Source organism: Hordeum vulgare, chromosome 4H (assembly GCF_904849725.1).
Source record: "Hordeum vulgare subsp. vulgare chromosome 4H, MorexV3_pseudomolecules_assembly, whole genome shotgun sequence".
Classification (NCBI taxonomy): Eukaryota; Viridiplantae; Streptophyta; class Magnoliopsida; order Poales; family Poaceae; genus Hordeum; species Hordeum vulgare.
In genome coordinates this window covers 409,814,106-409,838,700 of record NC_058521.1, presented here as the reverse complement: position 1 = coordinate 409,838,700, position 24,595 = coordinate 409,814,106, and the positions used below count along the sequence as shown (strand labels likewise).

The window sequence follows — 24,595 nt, the reverse complement described above, 5'->3', positions numbered from 1 at the left end:
CAACCTAATCGATTAGCCGTGTCCACGGTCATGGACAACTTGAGCCGAAGGCATTGAAATTCCCCTGAACTCTCGACACAACTTAATAATGATGTGGGTGTTAACAACTATTCGGGTACGAGAATTGGTTGGCGGAACCATCTCGTTAACAACAAACAATGTAGTGATATTTTGCTTCCAACCCCTCTTGTTGTAGGATAAAACTGGCTTTATGCAAAACTCATAGCCCCACCGGCCAAATATGCATGTAGAGATAGTTGATTATTATTTTACTCCTCTCTTTGATGACTTGCCAGCATATTCAATATGCTGACCTACACAGCTGCAACGTATCATGTTGCAGAGTACTTTTCCGACCAGGAGTGAGGCTACGATCTACGCTCAGCGACATGCCCTTTGTAACATCCCAAAATTATAAATTTTGGAATGTTAATATAATTATTAGATTGATTGTTTGTTTATTTGCTTGAGTGATTGAAACTTGTGTGAAATTTGAAAGTTTTCAAAAACTTTTGAATGAGAGGGAATAAAATGACTTTTCCCTTCTCCGGTGAATTCAAATTCAATCTTTTAAAAGCAAAGAGAGAAGATGACATGACTTCTTCAACTATAAAGAATTTGAACGGAGATATTCGCATTTGAATCCTTTTTGCATTTTCATTCGTTTTCTTCGTGCAACAAAATGCCGGGAAATACATTCCAGAGCGGAGGAACATGACCCTCGAACCCACGGGCATTTTGAAAGTTATTTGAACCCTCAAACTCAGAGGATCATTTGAAAATTATTTGCAAAGAGAAATAATGCTTTTAGGGATTTTTGGAAAAATAATTTTTTCTGAAGTTCTTATTTTTGCCGTGGAAAAATGCCCATCATTTATATTTTATTTTTCTGATAATTTTAGTATATAAAAACTCTCTATTCCGAATTGATTCAATTTCCTTTTTAACGTTTTAGTTTCCTAGTTTTGAAAATAGGAATAGAATCACTTTTATTAGGAAATAGGAGCTGGCCCATTAAGCACTTTCCAAACTTGGCCCAAGAAGATCATCTTCTTCCTCCTCCTCCTTTCACGTGACAGAGAAACTTTCCCTCCATGGAGAGGAGATCCCCACCTCCGGGATTCGCGACGCACATACCTTCCCGGCGCCTCCCGTCGCCTCTATAAGAAGCCCCTACCTCTCCTCGTTCCATTCCCGTCGAAAAGTTCACCTCTCTTCGCCCCTAGCTCGTGCCCCACCTCGCCGGAGTCGTCACCGGAAACTCACCGGAGAGCACCAACAGGAGCTTCCTCCTCCACCTCGCCGGCCCCTCCACCTCTCCTCCCTCGCGGCACCCCCCTCCTCCACTTCGGCCTCCTCCACCGCCGCCCCCTTGCCACCCCGCCACCCCTCCACCCCCTGCTGCACCTCCCCATCTCCATCACCAGCGAACAGCAGCAGTTTTCCTCTCCACCTCGCCCCCTGCAGCCCCCTCCACCTCGCCTCCCCACCCCCCACCTTTGCCCCCCCCTTCCCCACTCCCGTCGGCCCCTCTCCCTTCCCCACCGGCGACCCAGCCCCCCCCCTCGGCCACCATTGGCAGCCACGGGAGCACCTCCAGCCACGGTAAGTCTCCACCCCCCCTCCTGTTTCTTTTTGTTTTATGTAGTAGCCCTTAGATCTTTAACCAGTGGTGTAGATTAGATCTTTTAGTACCCTTTCGGTTTAGTTGAGTAAACCAGCGGTTTATATTCACTTATACTATTAGCCAGTGGTTTTTGTTAAGCCTAGGCCGTTTGCTCCTAAGTTAGCAGCAAACACCTCCCGCAACCTATCACAACATGCCACGTGTACCCCCTATTTGTAGATAGTTAGCTTCAGTTTTTTCTGCCTGTTTGCAAAAAAACAGAAAGTTTCAATTTTGTTTTGGCCACAACTTTTGATCCCGAAGTCCAATGACATTGATTATTTTTCCACTAGCTCACAAATTTCCTGTAGTTTGTAAAAACATATAATTTGTCTATGTTTGAAATTTCCAAATATAAGTTAGATCAGATTTAGTTTAAATATTGTTCTGCCTATTCCAGGAGTTTAAAAATAGATTTTAATTTGATTCCTCTTGGTACTGCTCACTAGTGATCTTATTTATCAGTGGTAAAAATTTCAGATTTGTTTGAGTATTTTAGCTCACTGTTTCATGTGAAACAATTTCTGTTTCACCACTTTTAGGATTTCGGCTAATTCCTTTTCTATTTTTGTCTTAAAAATTTTTATTTTAGTTTTATTTGTTTTCATGAAATCAATTCTAGATCCTTAGTAACTTGCAATTGTTTTCACCGTTGTTTCAAATCCCGTTTGGGAATACTTTCAAAAAGTTTTTTGAAAAATACTTCATTTTATCTTAGTTAAATTTATATCTTAGTTCCTTGTTATTATTTTCTGTTAGACAAAAAAACTATTTAGTGTTTGACGTAGTAGAAGACTCCCTAGTCTTATTTGAAGTTTCTTTCGGATTCCTATTCGTGTTCTTCTTTTGTTTTGATTGCTAGAATGATTGCTAGTATGAGTGCTTATGTGGATGATATGTTTGTTATATAGATTTTATCGGAGAGTGGCGAGTAGTCTATCAAGTTATTTTCTCGAGAAATTCTTCTTCGTCAACATCACAGGCAAGTCACTTTGATCATACTATCACCTATGTTTTATGCATTGTAGTTCTACCATCCTATGCCCAATTGCATGCTGCCTAGGTACTTGGAAACTTTAGCATAAGTTGTAGTATCATGTGGTAGGAACATAACAACCCCGATACTTGGCCCCGGGACGACAATTTCTTAATGCTATGCTTGAGTAGACGGGTTTTCGGTTGAGTGTATATCACGAGTGATGCGAGGTTGATATAATAATCAAGACCGGACTAAGACAAGATTTTCAAGACCTCGGACGCAATGCAACTCTGGGTGAAGGACGGTTGATCGGCTCCCTGGAAAACCCAGTGGATGCCCGGGATGCTGGAGAGGCCATGTCATCCTGCGGAAAGCTTCACCCAGGCTCAAAGAGACGGACGGATATTTTCAAGACCCAAGGCTTACCTGCACAGCCACAAGTCATTATGGGCTCTGGCTTGGTTGGACAACGCGGCGACTCTGGACAGGCGGTGCTAGCAGATGTAGAAGAACGGTAGGAATGGATGGGCACCGACAGGGATTCAGAGGGACCCGTTGAAAGACCATGTTTTGACCATCCGGTCTTCAAACACCCTGAAGTGCGAGGACATACTCGGAGGCGATCAAATCTTGTGGGGAACGTGTGCAAAACTCTGCAGAGTACTCAAACCTAATCGATTAGCCGTGTCCACGGTCATGTACAATTTGAGCCAAAGGAACTGAAGTTATCTGAAATTCTCAACACCATTATATATATTTGATGAGGGTAATTATTGACAACTCGGGTACAAGAACTGGTTGGCGGAACCATCTCGTTAACAACCAACCTATGTAGTAACATTTTGCTTTTAGCCCTTTCTTGTTGTAGGAGAAAAATTTGCTTTACGCTAAAACTTATAGCCCCACCTGCCATATATGCATGTAGTATAGATGATTACTTTTCACCCCTCTCTTATGTGACTTGCCAGCATATTCAATATGCTGACCTACACGGCTGCAACGTCTTATGTTGCAGATATTTTTTTTCTTCGACGAGTAAGAGTACGATTCAGGGTTACGGTCTACACTCAACTTGCCGTTGTTGTTTATTGGGACTCCACTCCCTTGACTGCTTCCGCTAAGATATTTAAGGTATATATCAGTTTTACGCTATTTACATGTGATTGCACTTTGATATATACATTGATGTACTGTGTGTGCCAGCATACTGATCCAGGGATGGCAAGAAGAATATGAATGGCTTAAAGTCTAGCAACGGGGGCGTAGGTCTCACCGTAGTCCATACCTTCGACTTGTGTGTAACCCTGTGCTACTAGATGCGCCTTGTTGTGTATGACTTGGCCATCTTCCTCTTGCTTGCTCTGAAACACCCATTTCGTATCAATGATGTTGTGCTCATCCTTGGGCTTCTCCACTAGTGTCCACAATTCATTCCTCTCGAAGTTGTGTGGCTCTTCGTGCATGGCATTCACCCAATCCTGGTCTTGGAGTGCTTCTTCTACCTTCATAGGCTCAATGCTAGAGATAAATGAGTAATGCTCACAAATGTTTGCTAAATAGTTTTAGAACAAGTGATTCTCCCAGTTTGTATCTCACCGAGAATTTGTTCTATGAAATGATTCTTGTTCACTCTTGCTCGAACACGTGGTAGATTTGCTTGTTGTACCTTCCTCATCATCATCTTCGTTGTTGTTGAAGGCTTCATATCCTTGAGGTGGTGGTGAAGGAGTTTGAGGTGGATCATCATGATGTACGTCTTCCTCCTCTTCATCTTGTCGTGTACCGCTTGTGGGTGCCTCCTTGTCGTTTTGTGGTTTGCCTTAGCAACAAGTAGGAGCTTCCACTTGTGTTCATGAAGTACTTTCCTTTACTGCCTTGAGACGTATCTTGTCGATGGACAAGTTTTGATTGGCTTCCGAAGGTTCCTTATATCCTACATCATTTGGCAATTGTTCGACTTGCGAACCATTAGACTCATCAAACTTCACATCTACCGTGTCTTCAACTTTTCGAGTGAAGTTGTTGTAGACACGATAAGTGCGAGTGTTTGAACCTTAACCAAGTAGGAAACCTTCATGAGATTTAGAATCAAATTCAGAATGACGATGCTTATCAACAATGTAGCACTTTGAGCCGAATACCCAAAAGTATCCAACTTGGGGTTTGTTACTGGTAAGTAGGTCGTATGACATTTTACCGAGAAGCTTGTGTAGGTAGAATCGATTTTTTGCATGACAAGTTGTTTCCACGGCTTCCGCCCAAAAGTGTGTTGGCGTTTTGTATTCGTCAAGCATCGTTCTAGCCATCTCTATGAGAGTCCGGTTCTTCCTCTCAACAACTACATTTTGTTGAGGTGTGTATGTAGCCGGGAACTCATGTCAGATACCTTCTTCGTAAAGAAAAGTATCCACATTAGTGTTCTTTGATCCACTGTTACTCCGAACTTTCTTGATCTTCACTTCAAACTGATTTTGGCCTTTACGAGCGAAGTTCTTGAATATCTTTTGTACATGTGACTTGTCATCAAGAAAGAATACCCATATAAATCTATAAAAATCATGAACTATAACTAGACCAAGATAATCTCCACCGAGGCTCTTGTAAGCATTGGAACTAAAGAGATCCATGTGAAGCAGGTCAAGTGGTGTCCTAGTAGTCATGATGTTCTTCACGGAATGACTTCCTCCCACTTGTTTTCGTGCTTAACAAGCACTACAAAGTCTATCTTTGCCAAAGATAACATCTCTGACACCAAGTATATGATCACCTTTGATAAGCCTGTCTATATTACGTATACCTACATGTCCTAGCCTTCTATGCCATAGCCAACCTTTAGATGATTTTGCAATAAGACAAGTACGAGGTTTTGCTCTTTTAGTGAAATCGACAATGTATAGATCACCTCTACGAAAACCGGTAAAGACCATGTTATGATTATCTTGATAGAACACTTGGCAATCTACTTTGGTAAATAGCACATTGAAACCAAAGTCGGCTAGTGTAGATACAAAAAGAGGATTGTAGCCAAGCGATTCAACAAGCATGGCATTTTGAATAGAATTATCATGAGATATGGCCACCTTACCAATACCTAGTACCTTACTATCGGAGTTGTCTCCAAAAGTCACATACCTCCATGGTCCATGGTCTGGTGTGATTTCTTGAAACGTGCCTCTATCTCCCGCTATGTGATCGATGCATCGAGTATCAAGTATCCACTCTTCTCCTCCACCCATGTAGTCTTTGGAGTTTTCCATGAGACTTAGTCTCTTCATAGTATTTTCATGTTCAATGTCAAACCCCTCATCTTCGTCGTAGTAGCCATGCTCCATATCGTCATAGTGAATTGGAATATCCTCGTCACAAGAATCAAGAGATTCGTTAGAATTTTGACCATAACAATGTTCAAGTTTATGAATGTGAATGGCTTCAATAATGATGATATTGATGGTAATGACATCTCCTTTAGCACACATGAGGTCACGAATTCAAACAAGTGTTTATCAAAGTTTGGATCATTAGGCTTCATTTTGTAAAAGGCAATAGATTTATGAAGAATGACATTAAGAGTTTTCAAAGAGTAGTTAGGTCATCTTTTCTCCAAATCTTTCCACAAGGTATAAGCACACTTAAAGTTTTTCATTTGATCCAACACAACTCTTGGTAATCCACTAATGATAAGATTAATAGTTCCAAGGTTACGAAGCATATCAGTTTCTTCCTCGTGAGAAGGATGTAAGGGATCAATGGGAGACACATAGGGATTTTCAACATGCTTGCTCAAATGAAATTCATCGAATAGATCAAGCATTTTGTCTTTCCATTGACTATAGTATTCCCCATTGAGAATATGCACTCTACAACTAAGACTCCCCAAACTAGACACATCCATCTTCCTCCAATGATATTGAAACCAAAAGCATGGAGACCAAAGCTCTCATACCAATTGTGGGATCCCTGAAGGGATGTATAGGGGGGGTGAATAGACTACTTGACAAAATAAAAACCTAAAAATTTCCCAATTTTAGTGGTTGGCAGATTTTAACAATTCTAACAAGTCTAGCACACCCTACACATGCAAGTCAATGAGTATACCAGCGGAAAGTAAAAGACATGCACATGAAAGTAAGGTGTGGAGATAGGAAGATCAAATGCCATGATGACACATAGATTTTTGGCGTGGTTCCGATAGGTGGTGTTATCCTATGTCCACGTTGATGGAGACTTCAACCCACGGGGGGTAACGGCTGCGCGAGTCCACGGAGGGCCCCACCCACAAGGGTTCCACAAAGAAGAAACCTTGTCTATTCCACCATGGCTTACGTCCACGAAGTACTAGCCTCACTTGGGTTTTATCTTCACGAATTAGGTGATCTCCTTGCCCTTACAAACTTATTGGTTCAACTTCACACAAAGTCAGAGGCTCCCAAGCGACAACAAACCAATCTAGGAGACACCACTCTCCAAAAGGTAATAGATGTGGTATGTGTGATGAACTCCTTACTCTTGGGCTTCAAAAGATAGTCTTCTCAACACCCAATCGCTCTCTCATAGATTTGGCTTTGGTAAAAGAGATTGATTGGGTGGAAAGCAACTTGGGGAGGCTAGAAATCAAGATACATATGGTTGGAGTGGAATATCTTGATCTCAACACATGAGTAGGTGGTTCTATCTTAGAAAATAGATGGGGAAAGTGTTGGTTTGTTCTGAGTGCTTCCTCTGCGAGTGAGAGGTAGCTCGAAGGATATATATAGGCATCTCCAAAAAGCCAACTGTTACAACATTATTGCCCAACTCGGTGAAATCAAAGTGAAAACTCGGTTGCACTCTACTGCAAAATGTGGCAACTTTTGGCGTTTTAGTGAGACCGATATATAAATCTCAGTGAGTCCAATATGGCTGGCCTAAGCAGTTATCCAAACTCGGTGGGACTGATTTGCAAAAATCATAAATTCTGATTTTCAACAAATGGCAAGGAGGGAGTTTGGCACCATTTTTCGGTTGCACCAAAATCAAACTTGGTGGCACCAAGATGGTTGGGTTGACTCTGGATTCTGTGTAGGGTAAAACTCGGTAGGGCCGATCCTGGAATGTTGGTGGCACCAAATTTGAGTGTTAGGCTTTGGTCAGAATATTTTATCGAAGAATTTCATGAGGATTTTTGGTGGCTAACTCTAAGCACTCGAGCAACCAGATCATTATAGATACCTCATCCCCTTTTAATAGTATTGGATTTTCTATGGACCCAAATGTGATTTCTCACAAAATGCAGTAGTCTTGATGCTTGAAGCTTGGCCAATCCTATTCCGCTCCTTCCTTGGGACTTGTCCACACAATCTAGCCAATTCTCTCTATGGACTTCAGCTGATATAAAATAGATAAAACTATTAGTCCAATAGACAATGTATATTGTTATGAATTACCAAAACCACCAAGGGAGCATATGTGCATTCAGCCCGGTGCTGCAGGACCGAGCTCGTCTTGCGATCGGTATGGCAGGATAGGTCGATGGAGGCCAGTTTTGGTTGGCCTATTGGGTCTCAGCGCTGGGGGCGTCCAGAGGTACGAAAGACGACTCCTTTCTCTCGTCTCTTTGGTTGGGGTGGTGGCGTGTCTCGGATGCGGTGGTGTTAGGGTCCTGGATGACGGGGCGGTGGCCTTGATGGTGGTAGCGCGGTGCTCATGACGAGAGCCTGTGGGTCGATTATGCCTGGTGACCATGGTCGTGTGTACGGTGTGGTAGCTGAGGTGTGGCATTCGATGGCGGTGAGTATTGACTGGGGTGAAAGCATGTTCTATCTTCGGACGAACCGGTGGCGACGAAGCTGGTTCCCTTCTTAAAGGCATCGTCGCAGCTCTCATTGCCCGTCGTGGTGCTTCATAGGAAACTCTGATCCTCGGATCGGACGATGGCGACGCTCCGATGTCGTAACCTTTCTGAAGGCGTCGCCTTGAAGCCCACGAGGATCAAACGATGGCGACGCTCCGGTGTAGTAACCTTTCTGAAGGCGCCGCCTTGAAGCCCATGATTCGTCGTATGCGGCTTCATCTTTTCGTGCTCACGTGCGTGGATTGCGATGATGTATGTCTATGACGTACGTGTGTATCGAAATGTTGACGGTTGGTTGCTTTATATAAAAAGCGGACACATCATTAAATATTATTAAATCTTAATTGATTGAGATTTAGCATACTCTAATATAAAATGTTGAATTCTAACTATTACTGATGCAACGGAAATGAATAACCAGAAATGTTGAATTCTTACAATAACCAGAAATGTTGAATTCTTACAATGCGTTGCACCGTCATTTTTCGATAGAAGGGCTAACGCTAACTATTACCGAAGTTGTTTTGAAACCGTTTGAGCTCGGATGAACGGTAAATTCAAATAATTAGTAACAGATTTTAAAGAATATTATTTTTTGGCACAAAACATTCATGTTCTTTTCACTCGCTACGAAGTCATATTCGTGCAGCAGGTTTTGGAGAAAAAAGCAGGATTCATAATTTTTGTTTCTTGCTTTGCCCGCGGGTTGAGAAAACATCGATGTTTGTTGCAAAAGAATCAGATTTTTCGGGGGAAAAAAGGGTCGTATTTTACTGTGAGCAATGCTAGATCCACGTAAACTTACGTGAGGATTTTACATAAAAAATGATGTGGAGGTAATTTATTGGATAAGGATTAGTGGCTGGGGCCCACCCCAATTGAAATCAGGGGGCAGAAAAGTTTTATAAAGAAAGATTACGTAACAACACGTACAGCCTGTACGTAGGCGTCCCAACTATTTAGGTCTTTCTTTGTACAAGGCCAACTATTTAGGTCTTTCTTTGTACAAGGCCAACTAATTGCCATCTTGGGAACGATAGGAAATGTTGAATTCTTACACTAAATTCGCTTATGATCATGATGTCTCTTGTAATTTGGTCGGTGAACTCTTATGATTTTCTGTGTAAGCTCGCTTCGTGAAGGATGTACATGTACTGATATTATCAGATCAAAAAAATTCTGTCGTGTACGCCTCGGCGGCATGGTGGCATTCTCTATAAACAAAAAATTGTACGCCTAGGCAACCATGATGGCATTCCCTCCCTGAAGGAAAAAGTTCTTTCGTGTACGCCTTGGCGAACACAACACACACAGGTAGGTAGACCAGTCCTGAGAGGCACCGGACTCGACGTAAACAGTACACACAGGTAATGCAAGAAGTCGTACGAAGACACTGGAGAGCAGTAGAGCATTTACGGATTCACGAAACCAAGGGACGCACACTACTTAAGACAGAAGGTAGTAGTAAAAGAAACTTGAAAACTCAACGAAAAAAAAAAACTTGAAAACGAAGGCTCTACTGGACCTCCACTAGTAGGTTGTACTAAAGTTTATTGTCGCTGCCGTCCACAGGTTGACGGCATGCATGGCAGGAGAGCGCGATACGTGTGCACGTCGCACCGAAGGCGCGCCCGCGTGCGGGCGCGTGTGTCGCCCGGCCGCTCACATCTTGCCCTTGCGGTGCGCGCAGGACGAGCCGGCGCACCCTTCCACGCACTTCTCGACGCATTTGTCCAGCCGCTCCGCCGCCCGCTCCTTGGCCAACCGGTCCTTCTCATCGAAGTACACGGACGCCGCCTTCTCCGCGGCGCGCTCCTTCACCTCGCGCTCGTCCTCGTCGCCCAGCCGGATGCCGTGCCCTGCAGCGTCGTGCTGCTGCGTGCCGGAGCCAACCGTCAGCTTCTCCTTGATCGCGCCCGTCATGTTGCCCAGCGCCCCGAACAGGCCGGTTCCTTGCTGACCCCTGCGTACGCATCAACACGTAAATGTGTATGTGAATCCTACTAGTTTGACTTGTGTTCTACTTAATCGGTTGAGAGGGGCAAACCTATCGGCATCGTGGGTGCCGGCCGTCTCCCTTGCCTTGTCGGCGGCTGTCTGCGTGGTCGCCATTGTCCTGTCCCTAGCTTCCTGCGCGGTCCCCTTGGTGGCGTCGGTGTACTCGCCGGCCTTCTGCTGTGTCACGTCCTTGGCCTGCCTCGCCTTCTCGGCGGCGGCGTCCCTCGTCTCCTGGGCCTTGTGCACTGTGGTCTCCTTGGCCTCCTGCGTCTTCCCGGCCAAGGCGTCCTTGTACTCTCCCAGCTTGTTCTTGGTAGCCTCAGCGGTCTGACTCGTCTTCTGCGCCACGGTGTCCTTGGCCTCCGTCGCCTTCTCGACGGTGTAGTCCTTGGCCTCGCCGAGCTTGTTCCTGGTGGCCTCCGCCGTCTCGCTCGTCTTGTGCGCGAGGCTGTCGTTAGTCTCCTTGGCCTTCTCGGCGGTGTAGTCCTTGTACTCGCCCAGCTTGTTCCCGGTGGCGTCCGCCGCCTGGTAGGTCTTGTCTGCGGCGGTGTCCTTGGCGCCGCCGAACGTGCGGCCCACCGCGCTCGCCAGGGACTTTGCGCCCTCCTGCACGCTCTCCAGGATGCCGCCGCCGCCGCGTGGGTGCTCCACGTAGGCACCGCCGCCCAGTGCGCCGTGCTCCCGGTCCGCGCGGGCGCGCGAGATCTCGTCCGCCGCGCGTCGCGCGTCCATCTCCGCCTGCATTACCCGCTCGTCCCGCGCGCGCGCGATCTCGTCCGCCGCGCGGCGAGCGCCGGCCTCGGCCCTCGCCTCCCGCTGATCTTGCCTCGACGACATGGTGGCGCGCTGTGGTTCAACTTCTCTAGAACTTGCTCGCTCGTGATAGTGCTGTAGTGTTGGCTGTAGTGTGTTGCAGTACACAAGTGACTGAGCTAGTGTTTGTGCAAGTATGTATATACTCCTCCACGAGTAATGTGAGCGTGACACGTACCTCTGGGAGGTGGACGCGTGTGCCTCGGGCTGCAAGACAGGGCTTGCTGACACATGTGTGTGATGCGGACACGTGCCTACGGAGCGGCGACGTCGTCACTAAGCTTCTTCCATGGGCTTCTACTGTTGCCTTGTGCATGGTACGGGGAAGTGCGTGCGATAGAAGTGAGTGATTGGATTGGATCGCGGGAACAAGTATGTGAGGTGACGCTGCTTCGCTATTTCTTTTGACTTCTTAAAAAAATGTATTCTCAAATATTTCAAAATTTAAATATTTATCTTTAAAAATTTATGCAGTGTTAAAAGAATGGCTGCTGCACAACTTTTAGAAATTGTTGATTGGCATTCAAATAAATACACATTAAAAATGTTCACATGTTTCAAAAACAATGTTCATAATATTATAAAATATGTATTCGATGTAAAACAAGTGATCAGGAAATAAAAAACCAATGTTTTGTACCATTACAAAGTGTACTTGGCACTTCAAAAAAATATTCACGCATTTTAAAAATACGTTCACGACATTTTAGGAAAACTAAAGTAGTACAATGATGTTAGCTTATGTTTTACAAATTTCCATACAATTATAAAAATGTTAAATGTGTATTTGGAAAATTGGTAACACGTTTTCAAAAACATGTTCAATGTGTAATTGTTTTTTGAACAATTGTTGGTCCGTTAAAGAGTGGAAACAACCAGGAAAATGCATCAGTACACATGGCTTGATCACAACTTGAGTAGCTTCTAACAGTAGGGCAAGCAAAACATCAATGAGAAGAAAAGAACCACTAGCATAGGGCTAGATCGCTTGGAATACATTTCTCGACATAGTTGTGGTCGTGTGTTCACTAGTCACCGCTCCACAAGGGATCATAGCCAGTTATCATCTCGAGAAGGGCACGTTGAAGATCGACGTAGGAAACTTTCAACCGATGGAGCACATAGCTCATTCGATCCAAGATGTATTTTAGACTTTTGGATCGAAACACTCAAAACAATCTATCTATTAGTTTCTCGAAAATAAGTGAAATTAGGTCAAATGTAGTATCACATAAGCACTACACTTTGTCACTTTGACCCAAGCTTATAATATTCCATATAAGACCTATCTTGATATCCTAAATGAGCGAGTGATGGTGTCCTAAACTACGGGGTACTAACCTAGTCGGCCCACATTCCTTGGATTCGATCGATGGATCCTCCTCTTTCTCAAGATGGACTCTGAAAGCTGCACGATGGGGCGTTATCGGGACTACATACGCCGAAGGCTTGACGTATACTCCAAGACTTCTCGTATCGTGCCCACGCCAAGAAACCGACCTTGTAACCCTAGATATCGTACCCGTCGTGTATATAAGCCATAGTATTTAGCCCGTAGAGGGGACATACATCATCACAACATTATTTGCGTAGCCTTAGGGTTAGAACACTACTTACGATCTCGAGGTAGATCAAGCTTGTACTCGATACTTCATCGTCAATATAAACAAGAGCAAGACGTAGGGTTTTACCTCCATCAAAAGGGTTCGAACCTGGATATACCTCGTCTCCCTGTTCCTATTACCATCCGTCCGAGATCCCCAGCACGGGACCCCATACCTCGATGTCTGTCGTTTTTCACACCGACACTGATGCTCTCATTGAGAGTTTCGCTGTGAGATCGATACAAGGATCGATGGCTAATCTACACATCAATTGCAACAACGGAAACGGGAACGTTTACATACCCGGCCAACTTTTCGTGTTTGGCATCATGACCTTCTGCACCGATTTGACCGGCCTTCTGGCCTCCGTCGAAAACTATGCCCCGGATTAGATCGTGACCTTTGGAGGCCTGGAATACACAGCGGACTCCCGCGGAGAACTCATCCTGTCAGGCTGGACGTCCGACCGATTGGAAGGGCTACCCGACAACGAAGGATCGACTCCGGAACCGATCACCTTTGAGGACGGTGGAATGGAAACCCTGGTGTCGCCGGAGAACTCCGTTGTAGCGACTCCGGGCGATCTTCCGTCGAACCCCGGTCCGGACCCATGACCAACCCCTCTTTCTGAAGCTACGTTGGATCTCGAGCTGATCCCGACACAGGAAACCGAATCACCCCTAGATCCCCTCCATGCTGGAAACACGCCAAGCTATACACCGGGCATGCTTCGTGTCAGGCCCGCTTATAGCTAGACAATGAACCCCGAAGAACTATCTCACCTGAACGAGATGCTCGGTCGTATCGATAGCATGTCTATCTCGACTTCGGTTTATGACAATATCGTACTTAAAGCCGACGATCGGGAAATTTACGTCCCACCCATCACCCACCTAGTCACCACGGTCGATGAATCAACCGACGTGCTAGACTACCATGAGGCCACAGACATGGATTAAGACGTCGATGGCCCCACACAACACACTTCGCCCTTGGTAAACACTCGCAAGTGGTCTGCAACATCCACCTACGATGTTTACATGGTGGATACCCAAAAATCCCCTCCAGGACGTCACCGTAGACGTTAAACGAAAAACAATGGGGAACCCAACAACAACAACGCCATCACCGATGAAGATGAGGCAATGTCCAGCGACGTCGATAACACTAGAGATGACCCTCAAGCCTCCCCAGTATGGAACGACAATCCCGAGGACAAAGATCCCAGTGACCTCTTTGAAGGGGACGATGACAACTGCATGTCAGAGTCCGAGGAGAATGAGTTCCTCGGTACCGATGACTATATCCTCCCCGTAGACCCTCTCCAACAAGAGCGCTTCCGGCGGCGCCTCATCGCCACCGCTCAAAGCATGAAACGCAAGCATCAGCTGCTGCAAGCAAATACAAATGCACTGAATAAAAAGTGGGTCGAAATACTCTCGACCGAACAAGATCTTGAAGATTGAAGCCGTAGCATGCCAAAATCATACTACGTAGGCATGTGTTGCCGGAGTTCGATGAAGAACTAGTCGCCGACGCGCTTGACCGACCCCCTAGAGGTCGGGGCAGGCCGTTGCGGGAAAACCTCACTACCCGGCTGTCTTCTCGTCGTAATGGCAAGGATCCATGGATTACCTAGACCCTCATGACATTCGACATCACATCGAGGCTAACCGAGCGCCTCTCCTATCCATCTATGGCTCAAGAGGATAAATGCCAGCCAGGCCCGACGGCTATGACACCTGGTTAGACAGGAACGGTCGTGCCCGAGAGCAAGGCTACACATGGCTCTCCCCCAATATCCGATGGGATACTACCCAGTTCCGAGGTCTAGCCCACCCGATCTGCTTTACACACAGGGCAATGGAATATCAATTTCCAGAATCATTCAAGCCCATCAATATAGAATCATACGATGGCACCATATACCCAATAGTGTGGATCAAAGATTTTCTTCTCCACGTACACATGGCTAATGGAGGCGACCTCCATGCCATCAAGTATCTGCCGCTCAAGCTAAAGGGGCTAGCTAGACATTGGCTCAACAGCCTGCCTCCTTATTCTATTGGCTGGTAGGAAGACCTTCAAGCCGCCTTTAGTGCAAATTTTGAAGGCACTTACGTCCGACCTGCGGACTCCCACGAGCTCATTTGTGTCACCTAGCTGCCAGGAAAATCTGGTCGAAAGTACTGGAACAGTTTCCTTACTAAAAAGAACCACATCATAGACTGCTCTGACACGAAAGCCATCGCTCCATTCAAAAACAGCATCTCAGATGAATGGCTTGCCCACCAGCTCGGCCAAGGCATGCCGAGGAACGTGTCAACCCTCACTTCATTGAGGACCCGCTTTTGCGCGGGGGAAGACAGTTGGCTCACACCAAGCACTCGCAATGGTGAGGCACACACTTCGGAGACACGTGACACTGATGACCCACAAGTATAGGGGATCAATCGTAGTCCTTTCGATAAGTAAGAGTGTCGAACCCAACGAGGAGAAGAAGGCTCTGATAAACGGTTTTCAGCAAGGTAATAACTGCAAGCACTGAAAGTAGCGGTAACAAGTGATGGTGTAGTGAGGTGAAACGTAGCAAGCGAAAAGTAACAAGTAACAAGTAGTAGCAAGGTGCAGCAAAGTGTCCCAATCCCTTTTGTAGCAAGGGACAAGCCTGAACAAAGTCTTATAAGAGGAAAAACGCTCCCGAGGACACACGGGAATTTTTGTCATGCTAGTTTCATCATGTTCATATGATTCACGTCCGTTACTTTGATAGTTTGATATGTAGGTGGACCGGCGCTTGGGTACTGCCCTTACTTGGACAAGCATCCCACTTATGATTAACCCCTCTCGCAAGCATCCGCAACTACGAAAGAAGAATTAAGACAACGTCTAACCATAGCATTAAACTAGTGGATCCAAATCAGCCCCTTACGAAGCAACGCATAGACTGGGGTTTAAGCTTCTGTCACTCTAGCAACCCATCATCTACTTACTACTCCCCAATGCCTTCCTCTAGGACCAAATATGGTGAAGTGTTATGTAGTCGACGTTCACATAACACCACTAGAGGAAAAGACAACATACGACATATCAAAATACCGAACGAATACCAAATTCACATGACTATTATCAGCATGACTTATCACATGTCCTCAGGAACAAAAGTAACTACTCACAAAGCATAATCATAATCATGATCAGAGGTGTAATGAGTAGCATCAAGGATCTGAACATAAACTCTTCCACCAAGTAATCCAACTAGCATCAACTACAAAGAATAATCAACACTACTAGAAACCTTACAAGTACCAATCGGAGTCGCGAGACGGAGATTGGTTACAGGAGATGAACTAGGGTTTGGAGAGGAGATGGTGCTGACGAAGATGACTCCCCTCCGACGAGAGGAGTGTTGGGGATGACGATGGCGACAATTTCCCCCTCCGGGAGGAAAGTTTCCCCGGCAGGATCGTCCTGCCAGAGCTCTAGATTGGATCTGCTCAAATTCCGCCTCGTGGCGGCGGAGAATCCACGAAAAAGCTCCACCCTAAATTTTTCTCGGATGAAATCCTTCATATAGAAAAAGAGGGGGCCAGTGGGCCACCAGGGTGCCCACAAGCCCTGTTGCCACGGCCAGGAGGGTAGGCCGCGGCAACCAGGCTTGTGGGCCCCTGGCAGCTCCCCTCTGACACTTCTTTCACCTAGTATTTTTTACATATTCCCAAAAAAATCCACGTTGATTTTCAGGGCATTTGGAGTTGCGCAGAATAGAGGACTCAGACTTGCTCCTTTTCCAGTCCAGAATTCCAGCTGCCGGTATTCTCCCTCTTCAAATAAACCTTGCAAAATAAGAGAGAAAAGGAATAAGTATGGTACCACAAAGTATAATAACAGTCCATAAAGCGATAAATATCAACATGAAAGCATGATGCAAAATGGACGTATCAACTCCCCCAAGCTTAGACCTCGCTTGTCCTCAAGCAAAAACCAAGATCCATAAACATGTCCACATGTTTAGGGATGAAGGTGTCAACAAAACAAAATACGTACATGAGGGCACCATGATCACACATAGAACAACAATACCTCATAGAGATTCTTATGGGAAAGTAACAATTCCTTCACAAAGCAAAGTATGAAACAAAAACCTTACCGAGAAGTAGCCAACAACAGTCCATAGTCCTTGAAGCAATTGCAATTTATCATAACATCAGAAAGAGTCAAATAAGAGCTTGTAAAGAAAATCCACATACTCAATCATCTCTTTTGTTTTCCACAATTGTTACAACTCACGTGGTACTCATGGTATCAAAGTTTCAGTTGGACACATAGAAAGATAGGGGCTTATAGTTTTGCCTCCCAACCATTTACCTCAACGGTAAAGTCAACAATAATAAAGCATAAGTACTCATCTCCAAGTTGATATATGAATATAGATCTTTCCCAAGCATATGACGTTCACCAAGAAAAAGGCAAAATAAGGAATTGGTGAAGATCACCAAGACTCTCACAAGGACAAAAGTAAAGGTACAAGATAGGCCCTTCGCAGAGGGAAGCAGAGGTTGTCATGCGCTTTTGAGGTTTGGATGCGTGTCCTCTTAGTGCGGAGGAACGTCACTTTATATTGCCTCCTGTGATAAAGAACTTTATTATGCAGTCTGTCGCTTTTATGTCTTCCTCATCACAGGTTCGTACAAAGCTTATTTTCCACACACTAATAGATCATACATATTAGAGAGAAATTTTTATTGCTTGCACCGATGACAACTTACTTGAGGGATCTTATTCAATCCATAGGTATGTATGGTGGACACTCACGGCAAAACTGGGTTGAAGGTTTATGGATGCACAAGTAGTATCTCTACTTGGTGCGGGAGTTTTGGCTAATATGAGGTGGAAGCAAACGTCACATGCTAAGGGATCTCTAATCATATAACATTGTTTGGAACTAAGCAAACACAATTCATTATGTTGTCTTCCTTGTCCAACATCTACTTCTAATCATGTAATAGTTTGGTGAGTGCTCACAATTATAGAAAGTGTCTAAGATGATATATTTATATGTGAACCTCTCTTTCCTTATTACTTCTTATTAATTGCAACAATGACTGAAGTTTCAATCATCATACTTGTTATATGTGAAGTTATCACTTTCCATAAGATCATCTCATGATTTTTCATGCTATCGTTCTTTTCGTACTTTTGATCACGGCACAAAACAAAGCCCTTGACTAAGATACTCTTTATTATATAGCTCACAAGCTCGAATACATCGGGGGAGACACAAGGCAAAAGACTCAAACTAAACACTAAAGACTTATTCCACTAAGAGAAGAAATAAAAACTGAAAAGGAAATAACTAAAACAAAGGTAAAAGCAAAAGATATAAAGGTGATACGATACCAGGGCAACTCCCCCAAGCTTGGCATAAGCCAAGGGAGTTGCCCATACCAATGCTTAGTTGTCTTCCTTTGGTGGTGAAGCTGGTGGAGTTGTTGAAGGAGTCTTGAGCTTGTCTAATTTCCACCTGAGCATAAAGTTCTGCTCCCTCAGATCGTCATTTTCCTTCTCAAGCTTCAACACTCTACGACAAAGTTCCTGCTTACTCTCCTGCAAGAAACGAGAGGGGATAAACAAGGTCTTAGGCTTCTTCCTTTGGTCAGGGAGGCTTGACTTCTTGAACTCCACATGAGTGCGTCCAGGTTGAGGTAGAGGAGCCTCCTCTTCATCGGAACTCGTTCGTTCCTTCCCCTTGGGATCATAATCCTCTTCCTCGTCAGTGGTCCAGCCATATGGTTCCAAGTCCCCATAGACCTTGGGGTTAGCAAGGTAATCAGCCACATAGCTCTCCCCTTGTGAATCTTGAGAAGACATCTTGACCTAGATCTGCGGCAGAAAACAGGCTCGAAACTAAAACAGAGGAAAACTGCGTGATACGGAGATCAAAACCCTCGGGCGTATATATAATGATTTTTTCTGGACCAGAAGGAGTGCTCTGCAAGAAAACAGAGTCCGTGAGGCACACGAGGTGCCCACAAGCCCTGTTGCCGTGGCCAGGGGGGAGGCCGCGGCAACCAAGCTTGTGGCCGCCTCGTGCGCTCTCCGGACTGCTTTTTATTTTTCTAATTTTCCATAAATTCCAAAATGGAGAAAATTTCCTATCGGAAAAGTTTCGGAGACCAATTACGTACCGAAACACATATCTCTTTGTTTTCAGGGTCTAAAACAGGCTGATAAACATCCCTTATGTACTCCTCTGGAGTTATGATATTGATGATATTGGTCTCAACATTTAATGGAGTACCAGAGATATAATGCTTGATTCTTTGCCCATTGACCACTCTAGGAAAATTACCTTCCGTGTTATTGATTTTAATGGCACCGGAACGATATACTTCCTCGAGAACGTAGGGACCTTCCCATTTAGAAAGAAGCTTGCCTGCGAAGAATCTTAAACGATAATTGTATAGCAGGACATAATCACCTACATTGAACTCTTGTTTTTGTATTCTTTTATCGTTCCATCTCTTAACCTTTTCCTTGAATAACTTGGCATTCTCATATGCCTGGCCCCTCCATTCATCTAATGAGCTGATATTAAACAACTGCTTCTCACCGGCAAGTTTGAAATCGAAGTTGAGCTCTTTGATTGCCCAATAAGCTTTGTGTTCCAGCTCAAGAGGTAAATGACAGGCCTTACCGTAAACCATTTTATACGGCGACATGCCCATGGGATTCTTATAAGCAGTCCTATAAGCCTATAGTGCATCGTCAAGTTTGCTAGGCCAATTCTTTCGAGATCTATTGACGGTCTTTTGTAAGATCAATTTGATCTCCCTATTACTCAACTCCACTTGAGAACTAGACTGAGGATGATAATGATATGCAACTCTATGGTTGACATCATGCTTAGCGAGCATCTTGCGGAAAACACCATGAATGAAGTGTGAACCGCCATCACTCATCAGATATCTAGGGACTCCAAATCTTGGGAAAATAACTTCTTTAAGCATCTTAATAGAGGTGTGGTGATCAGCATTTCTAGTGGGGATAGCTTCTACCCACTTAGTGACGTAATCCACAGCAACTAAGATGTGAGTATACCCATTGGAATTCGGGAAAGGTCCCATATAATCAAAGCCCCAGACATCAAATGGTTCAATGACAAGTGAATAGTTCATATGCATTTCCTGACGCTTACTGATGTTCCCTATTCGTTGGCATTCGTCACAAGACAAGACAAACTTACGGGCATCCTTGAAGAGAGTGGGCCCATAGAAACCTGATTGCAATACCTTATGAGCAGTTCTGTCTCCAGCATGGTGTCCTCCGTAGGCCTCGGAATGACACTTCTGCAGGATCTGTCCCTGTTCATGTTCAGGCACACAACGTCTAATAACACCATCTAATCCTTCCTTATAAAGGTGAGGATCATCCCAAAAGTAGTGTCTCAAATCAAAGAAGAATTTCTTCTTTTGCTGGTAGGTGAAACTGGGTGGTATGTATTTGGCTACGATATAGTTTGCCTAATCAGCATACCACGGTGCACTATGTGAAGTGCGGATGACATTTAATTACTCATCATGAAAGCTGTCATCAATAGGTCATGGGTCATCAAGGACATTCTCTATCCTAGACAAGTTATCTGCTACAGGGTTATCAGCACCCTTTCGGTCAACAACGTGCAAATCAAATTCCTGTAGCAGGAGAACCCATCTTATTAGCCTAGGCTTAGCGTCCTTCTTCTCCATAAGGTACTTAATAGCAGCATGATCAGAGTGAATAGTGACTTTGGAGTCAACTATATAAGATCTGAACTTTTCAGATGCAAACACGACTGCTAAAAACTCCTTTTCCGTAGTGGCATAGTTTCTTTGGGCACTGTCTAGAGTTTTACTAGCGTAGTGAATAACATTCAACTTCTTGTCAACTCTTTGTCCTAGAACAGCACCAACAACATAATCACTAGCGTCGCACATGATTTCAAAGGGAAAGTTCCAATCAGGTGGTTGAACAATAGGTGTGGTTATCAAGGCCTTCTTAAGTATTTCGAAAGCTTCCTCACAATCCGAGAGCTTCCTCACAATCCTCATCAAAAACAAAAGGAACATCCTTCTGCAAGAGGTTGGTAAGAGGCCTAGAAATCTTAGAGTAGTCTTTAATGAACCTTCTATAGAAACCAGCATGACCTAGGAAACTTCGTATACCTCTGATATCTGTGGGGCAAGGCATTTTCTCAATTGCATCTACCTTAGCCTTATCAACTTCAATGCATTTCTTAGAGATTTTGTGTCCTAAACTGATGCCTTCATTAACCATAAAGTGGCACTTCTCCCAATTCAAGACAAGATTGGTGTATTTACATCTCTGTAAGACTCGATCAAGGTTGCTGAGACAATCATCAAAGGAAGACCCGTAAACAGAGAAGTCATCCATGAAAACCTCGACAATCTTTTCACAAAAGTCAGAGAATATAGACATCATACATCTTTGAAATGTGGCACGTGCATTACATAAGCCAAAAGGCATATGTCTATAGGCAAAAGTACCGAAGGGGCAGGTGAAAGTGGTTTTCTCCTGATCAGATTGTGCAACAGGTATTTGTGAGAAACCTGAATAACCGTCTAGAAAGCAGAAGTGTGTGTGTTTAGATAGCCTTTCTAGCATCTGGTCGATAAACGACAAAGGATAATGGTCTTTCCTAGTTGCCTTGTTCAGTTTCCGAAAGTCTATTACCATTCTATAGCCAGTAATAATCCTCTGTGGGATTAGTTCATTCTTATCATTAGGAACGATGGTGATACCTCCCTTCTTAGGTACGCAATGTACTGGACTTACGCAATCACTATGAGCAACAGGATAAATGATTCCTGCTTCCAAAAGCTTTAATATTTCTTTTCTCACGACCTCTTTCATCCTCGGATTTAATCTCCATTGATGATCACCAACTGGCTTAGAATCAGGATCGGTTTTAATCTTGTGCTGACATAGAGTGGGACTAATACCCTTAAGATCATCAAGAGTATATCCAATAACAGCACGGTGCTTCCTCAATGTTTTTAACAACTTCTTATCTTCGTGATTCGAGAGGTGAGCACTAATAATAACAGGATATATCTCCTTTTCATCAAGATAGGCATACTTAAGAGTATCTGGTAACTGTTTTAGCTCGAATGCAGGATCACCCTTTGGTGGGGGAGGATCCCCAAGCAATTCAACAAGCAGATTATTCTTAAGAATAGGATATTGTTCTAAAACAATTTTATCTATCTCATCTCTTTCATCCATATGCATATCATTTTCATGCTCAAGCAGATATTTCTCTAAAGGATCCGTAGGAGGTATGACAATAGAGGCAAGAGCAATGATTTCATCCCTACCAGACGACTCTTTTTCATGGGGTTGTCTTCCAAACTTACAGAAGTTAAATTCATGAGATACACCCTCGAAACTAAGAGTGACAGTCTGTTTAATGCAATCAATATGAGCATTGACAGTGTTGAGAAAGGGTCTACCAAATATGATGGGACAAAAGCTATCTTGTGCAGTAGCAAGGATGAGGAAATCACTAGGATACTTCGTCTTACCACACAGGACTTCTACGTCTCTCACAATTCCCAGAGGGCAGATAGTGTCTCTATTAGCTAGCGTAATAGTGGCATCAATGGGTTCTAACTCAGCGGGTGCAATCTCATCTTTGATTTCATCATAAAGGGACCGGGGTATTGCACTAACACCAACACTCATATCACATAAACCATGATAACAGTCATCTCCTATCTTGACAGAAACAACGGGCATGGAAACTACAGGTCCGTATTTGTCTTTCCGTGAGGTTTAGCAATTCTAGCGGAGTCCTCACAGAATTTGATAACATGCCCGTCTATGTCTTCGTCTAAGAGATCTTTGATAATAGCAACACTAGGTTCAACTCTAATTTCCTCAGGGGGTGCAAGTGGTCTAATGTAACCCCTACGTATCATAGTTGGAGCTTTAGAATAATCCTTTTTCCTAGCAGGGTAAGGTGGTTTCTCAGCGTAGGCACAAGGAACAATAGGATGACTAAAGGCAATAACTTTCTATTCAACTAGATTGGGTTTAACTATGTTGACTTCTACAGGAGGATGATACTTAAACCACTTCTCTTTGGGAAGATCAACATGAGCAGCAAAAGATTCACATAGAGAATCTACTATCTCAGAGTCAAGTCCATACTTAGCGCTAAAATCTCTAGAAGTGTTTGTTTCAACAAAAGATTTAACGCAATCAAACTGGAAATTCATACCTGACTCCTTACCTTCTTCAAGCTCCCAATCTTCAGAGTTACGTTTGATTCTTTCCAATAAATTCCACTTGTGGTCAATATCCTTCTTCATAAAAGAACCGGTACAACAAGTGTCAAGCATGGTACGATCTTCATGAGAAAGCCGAGCATAAAAGTTTTGAGTGATAATTTCTCTCGAGAGCTCATGATTGGGGCATGAATATAGCATTGATTTAAGCCTCCCCCAAGCTTGAGCTATGCTTTCCCTGTCACGAGGCCAAAAGTTATAAATATAATTCCGATCACGATGTACTAAATGCATAGGATAAAACTTTTGATGAAATTCCAATTTCAACCGATTGTAGTCCCATGATCCAGTATCATCACATAGCCTATACCATGTAAACGCCTTATCCTTCAAAGATAAAGGAAAGACTTTCTTCTTTACCTCATCCTCGGGCAAACCTGCAAGCTTAAATAAACCACAAACTTCATCTACATAGATCAGATGCAAGTCTGGATGTGATGATCCATCTCCTGTAAAAGGATTGGCCAGTAGTTTCTCAAGCATACCCGAAGGAATTTCATAAAACATATTTTCAGTAGGTACCTCAGGTTGAGGAACAACTCCTCGTGCTTCCGTTTGTGGTGAAGATACCCCGAACAAACTCCTCAAAGAAACAGTTTCCATAGTGACAAGTGACAATAAATTTCAGCACACTATATAAATGTTTCCTTACCAAATTCCACTTACCAAAGGCGCTTCCCTCCCCGGCAACAGCGCCAGAAAAGAGTCTTGATGACCCACAAGTATAGGGGATCAATCGTAGTCCTTTCGATAAATAAGAGTGTCGAACCCAACGAGGAGAAGAAGGCTCTGATAAACGGTTTTCAGCAAGGTAATAACTGCAAGCACTGAAAGTAGCGGTAACAAGTGATGGTGTAGTGAGGTGAAACGTAGCAAGCGAAAAGTAACAAGTAACAAGTAGTAGCAAGGTGCAGCAAAGTGGCCCAGTCCCTTTTGTAGAAAAGGACAAGCCTGAACAAAGTCTTATAAGAGGAAAAAGGCTCCCGAGGACACACGAGAATTTCCGTCTTGCTAGTTTCATCTTGTTCATATGATTCGCGTTCGTTACTTTGATAGTTTGATGTGTGGGTGGACTGGCGCTTGGGTACTGCCCTTACTTGGACAAGCATCCCACTTATGATTAACCCCTCTCGCAAGCATCCGCAACTACGAAAGAAGAATTAAGACAACGTCTAACCATAGCATTAAACTAGTGGATCCAAATCAGCCCCTTACGAAGCAACGCATAGACTGGGGTTTAAGCCTCTGTCACTCTAGCAACCCATCATCTACTTACTACTCCCCAATGCCTTCCTCTAGGCCCAAATATGGTGAAGTGTTATGTAGTCAACGTTCACATAACACCACTAGAAGAAA

General features: G+C 44.1%; 1 protein-coding gene across 1 annotated transcript; it reads right to left on the bottom strand.

Moving 5' to 3' along the window:
- Window positions 1-9,858: 9,858 nt before the first annotated feature.
- On the bottom strand, window positions 9,859-11,396 carry LOC123446525 (late embryogenesis abundant protein 1-like). The gene is made up of 2 exons (XM_045123098.1): window positions 10,523-11,396; window positions 9,859-10,438 (listed from the first exon to the last, which is right to left on the bottom strand). The coding sequence occupies exons 1-2, from the start codon at window positions 11,308-11,310 to the stop codon at window positions 10,138-10,140; spliced, it is 1,089 nt and encodes a 362-aa protein (XP_044979033.1). The 5' UTR covers window positions 11,311-11,396; the 3' UTR covers window positions 9,859-10,137.
- Between the last annotated feature and the right edge of the window lie 13,199 nt (window positions 11,397-24,595).